At 32.9% G+C, this 12,322-nt stretch overlaps 1 protein-coding gene across 1 annotated transcript; it reads left to right on the forward strand.

The window, feature by feature from the left end:
• Positions 1 to 4,091: 4,091 nt before the first annotated feature.
• Positions 4,092 to 7,552, forward strand: LOC140883605 (annexin D3). The gene is made up of 6 exons (XM_073290144.1): positions 4,092 to 4,321; positions 4,479 to 4,624; positions 5,637 to 5,864; positions 6,458 to 6,670; positions 6,743 to 6,832; positions 7,089 to 7,552. The coding sequence occupies exons 1-6, from the start codon at positions 4,246 to 4,248 to the stop codon at positions 7,290 to 7,292; spliced, it is 957 nt and encodes a 318-aa protein (XP_073146245.1). The 5' UTR covers positions 4,092 to 4,245; the 3' UTR covers positions 7,293 to 7,552.
• The last annotated feature ends 4,770 nt before the right edge of the window (positions 7,553 to 12,322 follow it).

Raw genomic sequence — 12,322 nt, forward strand, 5'->3', positions numbered from 1 at the left:
TACTTCTGCTTGGTGCAGGTTAGACTTTCGTTGAGATCAAGGGGCATGACTCTCGAGTGAACTGCGATGCGAGCACGGCACATCCCTCCGACCTATGCTGGTCTTCCGCAGTTGTTCTTTTAAATGTTTAGTTGCACTATCATTTACTTTGTTTATTGGATTGATGTAACTTTAAGAATTTCTAGTTTATGTTTTAGTTATTGGAAAACTAATCATATTGTCGTTGTGTATGATTCAAAAGTTTTAGCAGAGGATGTTTATGCTTTATTTCTGTATTTCAGAGATTCTCTTACTGTTTGGTTATTTAGTGATAATTATGTCGGTGAATAGTATTATGGGGTACTATTGACCTGTCTAGTGTAAGTTTTGATAGTTTATCTTCTGCATCTTGTTGTTTAGTTCAGTTTGTTAGTGTGCTGGTTAAGACCGCTGGTTTGTTAATGTTTTAAAACGGTCATGCCGAATTTTTTTAAAAAAATATCGCATTTTTTTAGTTAGTTATTATTATTTATTTATGAGAGGTTAGGGTCGTTTCAAGAACGGTCGAAAATAGCCGGAGGGTTCCAAGCAATCGGGTAGTTCGGAAGCACAATTTAGGATCAAAAGCTCTGTCATGATCGGAAGCTCCAAACTGTACTCGAGATTAGTTGTCATGGATGAGGTCAGCATTGATAACGTCGTGTGATCGGAAGCTCCGAAAAGGTGATCGGAAGCTCCGATCGACTGTCGGCAGCCAGCTATTGAACGACACGTGGTTGGTGAAGAGAGATCGGAAGCAGGGGATATGACGCTCCGATCTGATCGAAGGTTCCGATCGTATTTTATAAATATGGAATGCGACGCTCACTTTCCATTCGCCAATTCACCTCTTCTCTCTCTATTCTATTCTCTTTTAGTCGATTCTAGGGCTTTCTTGGCGTCCTACTAGAAGTTTGGGAGTGGCGGAGCGCTTCGGGGATAGTAGAGGAGTTGTGCTTAAGTTTTGAGGCAGTCGCCATCAGCGGGCTGACGATGGACGCAGGTATAACTTTAGGTCCCTAATAGCTTTAGGGAGTATCTAATTGTCTAGTTAGGGCTTTTAGAGCACTTTAAGTGATATAGAGACTATATGATTATAGGCTTGGACTAGAGAGAAGGACTTGCTAGGTTGCTCTTATTTATGAGATTGAGGTACGTAAGTACTTCACGGAGTTGCTCTCCAACCGGTACTGCATATTCGATTGGCGCTCCTGAGCAGACTGAGTATTTACTGGGTTTTAAATCATTCGTGCATCATACTTGTTTATATATCATTGCTTTCGTATTGAACGTAGTCGCTCACGTCCAGTATTTCTGTATTTTCTGGACACCCTATTCGGAGGGGCAGGTCTCAGATTGGGTGACGTCGGAGGTTCGCGGCAGGGCGGAGACCAGGATTCAGGGTTCCAGTGAGTTTCCCTTAGTTGTTAGGGATTTGTTACACAGTTCGATTTGGTTGTATTATACAGTGTTTATTTATGGGTTCTCTGTCGGGTGTATTCTGTCGACTGTATTTGGATTTAGATTCTTTACTTTTTCGCTGTTAAATTCTGGTTATTTTTGCTTAAGTTAAATGCATGCTTAATTAGTTTCTGATTGATAGCGGACTCGGGTTGGGTCGCTACAGGTTTTCATGAGTATCTTTAGTTCAGGAGATTTGATACAATACCTTCGATTTGGTTGTATCACACTTTTATTTCCTTCGGTTTTTAGTCATCGGTTGTATTCAGCCAGTTTGGTTTGTAAATTTGGTTTAGTTTCCGTTGTTATTTCTACTTGTCACGTTGCTTAAGATAATTACATGCTTAATAAGGCTTATAGTTTGTGATCCAAGTAGAGTCACTTAAATTATTGTCGTTAAAATATTTATCTATACTTCAAGTTCGACTATGTTAATTATATTTGTTTTTGTTTGCTTTCTCGTTTTTGCTACCCAGAAAAATGTACTATTGTAATCGATTACTATATCTAACAAAGAAAAATAATTCTATCTATTATATTTATAATTTTTAAAATGCATTTGTAAATTAGTTATTTATCTTTCACTTGTCTAATTTAGTTATATTTCATTAACGAAACTTATCAAATGCATAACAGAAGTAACCAATTCATAAACTATTCCTTAAAAATAATGGGAAACTTTGCATTTCGTTACATAACTATTTATTGTCTTATAAAATATAGAAAAAAAAAAAGTGGAAAGAAGTTTTCATAAATTATCATTTGGTAGGCATAAATCCAGAAAAAAAATATATAATGAATCTTTTAAAAAAATGTATTCCCTCTACAATATCAAATTTTAATAATTAAAATAAAAGTATAATCTTAAAATTTGAGTACTTAAATCACTAATTAATATGAGGTCATACTAAATGAGATGATGACACATAATTCCATTAATATATATATATAAACACTAATACATGGTCAAGAAAAGTGAATTCTTGTTTTCTTTGAAATTGCTAGTTTTATATAATGAAATTAATATTTCTTTAGATGTGTATTGATGTAATATTATATATACATATATATGATTCAGGGCCCCCTTAGAATATGAGTTTGAGTCGGTCGATTAATGAGACTCACCTTAAGCACGTATAATACATAGTCTATAAATTATATAACTTAGAAATTTGAAATTTGAAATTTGAAATTTGAAATACATTATAGTGTAATGTGCATGCAAAAACATATATTTCACTTGTATAATCTAAGCATTCATTTAATTGACAAAACTAGACAAAATTGACAAAGAAAATAACTAAATTCATAAACCATGTAAACAATATAGGAGGTTTTGTATTTTCTTTAGACAACTATTAATTGTCTTATAAATTAAAAAAAAAATAAAAAATAAAAAATGAAAAATGAAAAATGAAAAACAAATTATTAAGCATAATCCATAACATAAACAAAATAAAATTTCTCAACCAAAAAATTTCTTTAGGAGTTCACATATAAAATTTAACAAATAAAGACAAATCATAATATAGAAGTTCAATAAACTGTTTAACTAAATGTTAATATATCTATTCTTCTATTCTATATTATTAAAGTTGAGCCACACATAATAACTACATTTGGTAAGTATGACATGCCAATATTTATCTCTAAAATACTCTTGCTCCATAACTACCATAATTATTTTAAATAAAATAAATATTCAAAAAACATAAAATTAAATATAAATTACTCAAATCTATTATATTTCATATCAAAGTATTTTATGTACAAATATAAAACAATATCTTAGATTAAAAATAAATTAACTTATGTGATGTGTGCATATGTTTATTAGTAGTTAAAAAAAAGTAAGGTCATTTTATCTTGCAATTAGATTGTTGAACTCACATAGTAGAATAAATATTATTTTGAGTCTTTATTTGAAGTACTATTAGATTAACAAAATTAAAAATAAAGTTGCACTTTTTAAAATATGAACCCTTAAACAATCTTCTTTATATTTTCTGGCTACGTAGAACCGCTAGTATTAAGTTAAGATTATACCTTTACTCACTACAGATGAAAATGATAGTTTAACTAGACCATACATCATCATTAAATTGAAAGGAAAACGTGGGAATTGCAAGCAAATCTATTACTATTATCTATTATCTATTATTATTTTTATATAAGGATACTCTTAATTGGTCTCTTGATATGTCAAAATATTAAAAAATATTTTAAAAAAACACACATACACACACTAAAACTATTTCTCCCCACCATCTCTATTTTTTTTCTTTTTTATTTAATTATTTCTATTTAATATATAATACAATCATTTTATTTATCTATTTTTAAATTCCAAATTATTTGAAAAAAACTAATGAAATAAAAAATACCTAATATAAGAGATGATATTTTAACTATTTATTAAAGTGATCATTCTTAACAAAAAAATTATTGTTATTGGTATTAATTTATTAGATATTTTTATTGAAATTAAGTATAAAAAAAATTATGCTAATTAAAAAGAAAAGAGGGGTATTAATGTCCAATGGCAAATATAAAATAAATAAAATTAATTTCGTGGGGGGGAAAATAAGCCAATAAAAAAAACAGAATTGAAACCGAACCTGAAGCTGAAACTGCAAAAACATGGCATGAGGCTGAGCCAATCTCGATCAAATTCTCCCTCCTTGAAATTTTCACAGAACACAAATAATTTTTTCATAAAAAATCCATCGTTTACCAGAAATTAAAGTGAGGGAGGGGAGGAAAACAATGGCAACGATGAGAGTCCCAGAAGATGTTCCTTCCCCAGCTCAAGACTGCGGAAAACTCAAGAAAGCTTTCCAGGGTACCCTTTTTCCCCATTCTTAATTAACACACACGAACAATTTTGTTTTATTTTTGTGGGTTTTTTTATTAAATTTTTTCTTTACTATGTTATTTGTGATTTTACGAAGATATGTAGGAAGTTATGTATTCTTCAGATGTTTGTTGTTGGTTTGTAGGATGGGGTACGGATGAAAAGGAGATAATACGGATTTTGGGGCGAAGAAATGCTGGCCAGAGGAAAGAGATCAGAGATACTTACCAGAAGCTTTACAAGCAGTCCCTCGTCGATGTTCTTTTCTCGGAATTATCTGGCGATTTCAGGGTAAAAAATCATGTTGTTTAATTTGGGAATATTCATCGAAATTTTCAGTTTAAGAATATGCCCTTCTGGGCTTCCGTTGTTCTTATGTAGAAAATGAAGGTGGGTTAAATCCCAAAGCTGAGTTATTTTCATTCGGTAGCCTCAAATTCATGGGAATACAGAACGTCTGTTAATTTGATGGAGTTATTATTATTTTTTCATTTGAGGTTTCATATTATTTTACTGTTTTGAGGTGCGTAAATCTCTTCTGGTGGCTATAATAATTTTTAAACCAGGACAATCTTTATATTTTCTAACAAGTATTTACAGAAAATACTCATGTAACAAGTAGGTTTATTCGGTCCTACCCGAGTAGGTGGAATCACATAATTAGTCCAAATTATGTGGGACCCACATAATTAATGTGGGACCTATATGATTTGAACCAATGAGAGATATTCCAATTATTTATGGAGTAGAATCGAAGTTACCAAAACAAATATTTGCAATCATGATTGTGTGTTGGATATGTTTACACGATTGAAGCCGATTTAACTGTTATAATTTATTGGTAAAATGTTAATTTTAGTCTTGTATGTATTGTTGTGTGATATTTTTAGTCCAATATGTTTCAATTAATAAGTTATAGTGTTCTGTAACTATGTATTTTTTATGAATTTTAGTCATTTTTCATCAAAATCAAGTAATTAAATAGATAATATAATTGTTAAAATATATAACTATGTTGTCAAACACAAGTTCATGTGTCAAGAAATTTTTCTAACCATGTATTTACAAAAATTTAACAATGATATTGGTCATTTAATTGCATGACTTTAGGTTGAAATTACTAAAATTGATGAAAAGAACATAATCACATAATTATTTTTTATTCATTGAAACATATAATACTAAAAATGTTATGCGCCAATACATATCGGGCAAAAATTGACATTTTGCCTAATTTATTTGATAAAATGGGCAAGAGTTTCCGATTCTTGGGCTTTGAATTTCTCATATTTATGGATCATAGAAAGCAGTGATTTTATGGGCTTACGACCCAGCCGAAAGAGATGCAAGGCTTGCAAATGAGGCGTTGAAATCAAGGAGAAAAAGCATTACTGAGCTACAGGTGATAGTAGAGATAGCATGTGCAGCATCACCTCATCATCTGGTTGCTGTGAGGAAAGCATATTGTACTTTGTTCGACACTTCACTTGAAGAAGATATCATGTCTAATGTACCTCAGCCTGTACAGAAGGTATACTTGTTTTTCATGTTAGAAAATATCATGAATTTGATAACACATATTGTGATCAATCTAATGGAAATGTGGCTGAAATTTAGATCATCGTGTGATGTTACAGAACACCATTCTAGTGTTCAGATCAAAATATGTTTGTCGTTTGCACTTGAGTGTTCGCCTCTAAGCTGTGGGTAATAACTTTCTAGAGAGCATATGCATAAAAAGTAAGAGCTGTTGTAGTAGTTCACTCACGTATTTTTTAAATTCACAGTAGCTTAATTCCCCGTTCCGCAAATGCGATCACTCAGAGCAGTAGATGCAGTTGCTGCTGCTAACAATGTCGTTTTGATTAGCAGTTACCGTTGCTGCTGACTAACAACCTGTGCTTGAAAGTGTCAAGCAGATCCATATTGTTTACAAGATAAGATGACTATCAAAGAAGAATTTTTTATAAACCTTTATTACCTTCTTCAATTTTCCCATCAAACCATTTTAAAGTGATCTTCGATTAGAAGCAACATAATCCATCATACTTCATCAGTGATCTGGATGAAACAAATTCTCTGTCATCTGCAAACTGGACCTTCTAATATATGGATATTGAACAGATATTGGCGAGTTTAGTGAGGTCGTACAGGTACGACAAAGAAGTGGTGGATTCGACTTTAGCCAAACTTGAGGCAGCAAAACTACATGATGCTATTGTAGCTAAAAAACTTGATGATGAGGAACTTGTGCTTGTGCTCAGCATAAGGAATATGTTTCAGCTCAGAGAAACATTCAAGTGTTACAAGGATAATTATGGGAAATCAATAGACCAGGTTCATCCTTTTAATCACATGATTTAATATGTTCCTTCTGAGCATTGTTTTTATAATTTTCTTTGTTCACAGGACATACTGGATTGTGGAAAAGGCATTTTGGAATCTGTTATCAAAGTAGCCATTTGGTGCATAGATACACCAGAAAAGCACTTTGCCGAGGTGAATCATTTACATCTAATTTCTCCTCTTCACTTCGAAGGTTTTTGTCGAATGGCCAGTTTGTTATAAATGTAGCAATATATTTTGAAATTAAATTATGTGTTCACCAATCTTGATCTTCTATTGTGTTTGGAGTAAAGAGAAATCGATAAAGTTTGAGAGCGTACCTTATGCCTCTATAATCAAACTTTATTTCTACTACTTTAGATTAGATTCAACACATCATGGCTGAATTGATACGAAATAATCCACCCAGGTTATTAGAACATCAATTGTGGGGCTTGGAACTGATGAAGATTCGCTGAGCAGAGCGATTGTTAGTCGAGCAGAAATCGATTTGATGAAAGTCAGGGGAGAATATTTTGAAGCAAACAAATCGAGTATGGACATTGCAGTGACTGATGACACTTCTGGGGATTACAAGGACTTCTTGATGACTCTGCTTGGTGCAAATATCTGATTCTTTCCAAGTAAAGTGTATATTCTTGTGTAATAAGTGATTATATTAAAATGCAAGTTGAATGACGGGATTGTTTAGTAGCTGAAGGCAGTTAAATTTGGATTTGGTGGGAATTGGCATTTTCATTTCTGTGAAAGTTGTAGATGATTGATAAAAAAAAAATGGTTTGTTTTTGTTTTTGTGTTTGTGTTTATTTGTTTTTCTTGGAAAACAATAAATAGGTGAAGGTTGTTTGTTTATGGAGGAATAATATACTTTAAAATATCCTTATAGCTTTCTCAATTTTGTCCCTTCAAATTTTCTTGTGCTAATTATGTCCCTTGTCTTTTAAATTTTGTCTCGAAATCGTCATTGAAATTGAACAAGTCCTATATTACCCTTGTTCTTAATTTTTATTTTCTTTTTATTAGCTCATCATGCTTCCGTAAAATAAAGTAAGGCTATTACTTCTTTGACCAAAATGTTGTCGGGTTGTATCTGCTGGATTTTACAGACTGTTCCTTACAGCCTACCACACTGTCGCAACCGATGATTCTTGTCGTAGATTTCGTCAACAGCACCTAGCACAACCCTTTTTCGTTTCCTACCTCAAGGTGTATAGTAATAGATTTAATTTCTAAATAAAATCAACATGAGAGGGCAAAACTTGGAATTTTATACAGACATATAATATTACATTAGTAACCTTCTGCAGAGAATATTATTGATTTAGCTATGTAGTAACAGGTATCTTATTTGACGAGCTTAATGGTTAAACATGATTAAGAGATACAAATCTAATTAGCCAAGTGATTAACTAGATCAAAAATGTGGAATCAGGAATTCGGAACCACCGAAGTGATCGGACCTTTCGAAGTGGGTTCGGAAGCACCGAACCATAGCACCTGAGATCGAAAGCTAAGGGTGAGTTCGGACCTTCCGAATGCGAGATCAGAGCTTCCGAAGGTAAGGCCAGCGCACTAGTGACGTGTCGCAAGCATTTGGACACGCAGATGCATGCATGATATCGAAGTTTCCGAAGAGGAGATCGGAGATTTCGATTAGGACAGTCGATAAGTGCAATTTATGCACTTAATTTATATATGATTTGACTTAGCTTTTGTGATGTATCGAGTGGATATTATGCATATTTGTTGTTGTTTTTGTGTCATACAAGGATTGGAGGAAAAGTAGCAAGAAGAGGCGAAAAGATGAAATACGAAGCAGTAACTTCATAAAATTACTGGAATTGATTGGGATATCCAAACCCAATCTCCACCGTTCATAATATGTTTTATTATGTTTTAAAGGTGCTGTCAAAATTTCAGCTTAATCCGATTGTTAGATTGTGAGATATGAATTTTTGAAAATTGTCGCGTGCTGCAGAAACTCATCTACGCGAGAATGGACAATGCAGCAGTGCGCCTCTGCGCAAAAAGTAGCGCATCTGTGCTATATCCTGGATGAAAACGAGAAAGAAAAAGAGAAAAGGAAGCACTTCTGCGTGACAATAAAGAGTTTATGTGCTTAAAAGGCAAAAACCTTGAAAAATAGGGAAAGCTTCTGCGTGGCACATCGCGCTTCTGCGCAAGCTAAAGAAAGAAGCCATGCGCTTCTGCGCCTCATCTCACGCATATGCATGAACTAATAAATATGGAAAACGATGGAGTTTGGAAATTTTCGAACACTGATAGTTTGTGGGCTTGATCTTGGGCTTTCACCTACATATAAAAGAGAAATTGTGGAATACAATTGCAAGCGTCCGCACAACATAGAAAAATTCAAAGATTTGGATTGTGAATTGAGAGAAGAAATCTGGATAAGAACTTGAAGAAAGCTTGAACAAAGAAGAAGATCGATCGATCGGACACGGCGTCGAATATTCGGATTTGTTTTCTTCATTTTGAGCTTATTATTGTTAAATTGATGTCTAGATTTATGAACATGATTTATTTTTAAAATATTTTGATTATGAACTAAATTTTATTAGTCTAGAGGTTGAAATAGCCTGGTGTAGACGCTTCTACAACTTTTTATTTTTATTAGATTGAATTCTTCTAGATTAATTGTTTTTTTCTAAATTTGATTGTCTTTTCAATTAATTGATCATTAGTTGAATTGCTATATTTATTTGAAATCATTGCTCGGGAGAGGGGATTTTGAATAAGACCATTATAAATTACCCCGTTAATTGTTTATATATCTCTAGAGAGTATATAACGTTAATGGAGCTTTTGAAAAAAATATTGTTTCACACATATCACTAAGAATAGATTTTAATAGGGATATTGAAATTAAATTTTAGTTGATACCCATTATTTGTTGCTCGGGAGAGGAAAATAATACAATTAAGTGTTATTGGATATTAATTGAATGAAATTCATGAAAATAATTTAATTAGAAGTAGTTTTTGTTGAAATCAGGTGAAATCAAATCCTCTAGACCATTTTTCACTCATTGATAATTTTCTAAGTTGCGTGCGTGCTTTGCTATTTTTATTGATTAATTAATTTTAAAACTCTAAAAATCTTTATTTAATTTTCTAGATAAAATTTGGACTATTTTAATTACAAGCACTGAATAATTTTCACATTACTCCTCGTGGGATCGACACTCTACTCATTCTTTATTCAAACTTGACACCGTGCACTTGCTGGCACAAAATTACGCAACAAGTTTTTGGTGCCATTGTCGGGGAGTAATTTGTTGATTTTATTTTAGTCTTGTTACTAATTAGTCTAGATTCTAATTTATAGTTTTTCATTATTTTATTTTTAGTACTGATTTATTTTACCTCTTCTTGAGTGCAGTGTATGCAAAGATCTCAAGACGCTGATTTATTACTTTTTGATCCGGAGATTGAGCGCACTGCAAGAGCTTCGAGAAGATTAAGGCGAGAAGAATTAAGGAATATGGCTGAAGATAATGCACAACAAGCTCCATTGGTGCCAATTCGCGATCACTTCCGGCCTACTGTTCAGGCTCACTACTCTAGAATAGCTCGTGGAACTATAAATTCTAACAATTTTGAGCTAAAGCCTGCATTGATCAACATGGTTTAGCAGAACCAGTTTGGGGGAGCAGCTACTGTAGACCCTCACCTGCACTTGAGGACGTTCCTGGAGATAACAGACACGGTAAAATTTAATGGAATTTCTGAAGATATAATTAGACTGGGTTTGTTTCTTTTTTCTCTCAGGAATAAGGCGATGAGTTGTTTGCAATCACTTCCGTTGGGGAGCATAACTACTTGGAAATACATGTCAGTCAAGTTTCTTGAAAAATACTTTCCATCTGCTAAGTTGATATGTCGATATTTTCCTATGTTTACTTGGATTAAATTGTGATGATTAGGTGCATTTTGATTGATTAAATTCATTTTATAGTTTCAAATCATTGTATGTGATTTGATATAGGAAAAGAGAAGAAAGTGAGCTAAAGAATGGAAGGAAATAGTCGAGATAAGAGAAGAAGTGCGAGGCACAAAAATTCCCGATCGATCGGTAACTTTTTACCGATCGAGCAAGAGGAAGAAAATGTTGGATAGAAGAGCTCCCGATCGATCGGTAACTTTTTACCGATCGAGCGGGAGAAGAGATGAAAAAAAATGATGCGGATCAGACTTATATGCGCTCGATCGATAGTTTCTTACCGATCGAGCGAGACGGGAAATTCGAGAAATTATATTTTAATTAGGAAACTTTCTTGGGAAGAACTCTATTCCTTTAAATATCGTATAGAACCCGAATGTAATCAGATTTGGGCGGCTAAAGAGTGAAGAAGGGGTCGTGGAGGCTAGGTTTTCATCTCTTGTTCTTAGATTTAATTTTATTTATTCAATTTTTCTTAAGAATTCATGAATTTTAGTGGCGAAGTTTTATTCTTGGTTGAGGAAGACAAACCCTTGAAGTTTTATTTATCTTGTGAGATTTGATTTTCATTGTTTAATTTATTTGAGTATCAAGGGTTTTTGGAATTGATTGATATTCTTGTGTGTTTAATTATTGGCTTGATCACCTAATAATTTTTTCATACAATCTAGAGCTAAATTAGATATCCAATTCGTAATTGTTTGATCCCTATAATTTGTGAAGCGATTATGATTAATGATTCCTCTTGTGAATTTGTTAATTCGTAGGAAAAACAATTGACTAGATTAAATACAACTGTTTGTGTTTGTATTGTTTAGCTTCATCAATTTCAATAGTTTGAATGCTACCTTGGGTTTAAACCTTAATTGCTTGTGTTTGGGTTAATTCATTGGTAAGGATTGATTAAGAACTCTTGTGTCTAATTAACTAAAATTAAGGTGAGATAGAAATTAAAGTTCCAATTATGAATATTCAATGAGAATTAATTATTTTTAGGGAATCGATGATCGCGTGAATAACTTCAAGGGTGTAGTCGATCGATTGTAAGGCTTGTTTTCAATTGATTTCTTCGTTCAAATCCTAATCTTGCATGCTAGTTTGTAAAATTTAGTTTAATCTATTTTAATTAATAGTAGTTAAATTGAAAATTCAAAAAACCCTTTTTTTATTTATTTTCAGTAATTTTAAGAACACAATTAATTTCACTTTTCTCGTGGGAACGATCCCTACTCTCGCTACTACATTTTATTTATCTGAGTTGAGTTGGGTAATTTGGACGCAATACGACTAAGCGCTACCAAATTTTGGCGTCGTTTCCGGGGAAATGCGTTTAATTTATTTGTGTTCTTATTTTATTTTATTTATATTCTTTTTCCTAGTGCTTCTTTGGTTTTTCATGCTTGCAGGTGAATCTTCGTAAGAAGAAAAATTTTCCTACGATCCGGAGATAGAGAGAACGCTCCATAGAAGAAAGAAGGAGGCTCGAAGAAAATCTGAAGAAGAAGAAGAAGAAGAAGAAGAAGAAGAAGAGGTTTTATTTGAAGAGCCTAAAGAAGGGATGGCTGCGAATCTGAGCTTGAGACAGCTTCGCACCCCTGATCTGAATCAGCAGCCCTTATGCATTACTTTTCCTACTTTAGAAGCTAATGCTACTTTTGAGTTAAAATGTAATGGACTGGA

This window comes from Henckelia pumila, chromosome 2 (genome assembly GCF_033568475.1).
Source record: "Henckelia pumila isolate YLH828 chromosome 2, ASM3356847v2, whole genome shotgun sequence".
Taxonomy (NCBI): domain Eukaryota; kingdom Viridiplantae; phylum Streptophyta; class Magnoliopsida; order Lamiales; family Gesneriaceae; genus Henckelia; species Henckelia pumila.

Excerpts from the sequence above, each read along its gene's own strand:
- LOC140883605 (XM_073290144.1), top strand. The coding sequence starts at position 4,246 with ATGGCAACGATGAGAGTCCCAGAAGATGTTCCTTCCCCAGCTCAAGAC. Across the intron at positions 4,625-5,636 it reads AATTATCTGGCGATTTCAGG|AAAGCAGTGATTTTATGGGC; the intron begins GTAAAAAATCAT and ends TATGGATCATAG. Across the intron at positions 5,865-6,457 it reads TACCTCAGCCTGTACAGAAG|ATATTGGCGAGTTTAGTGAG; the intron begins GTATACTTGTTT and ends GATATTGAACAG.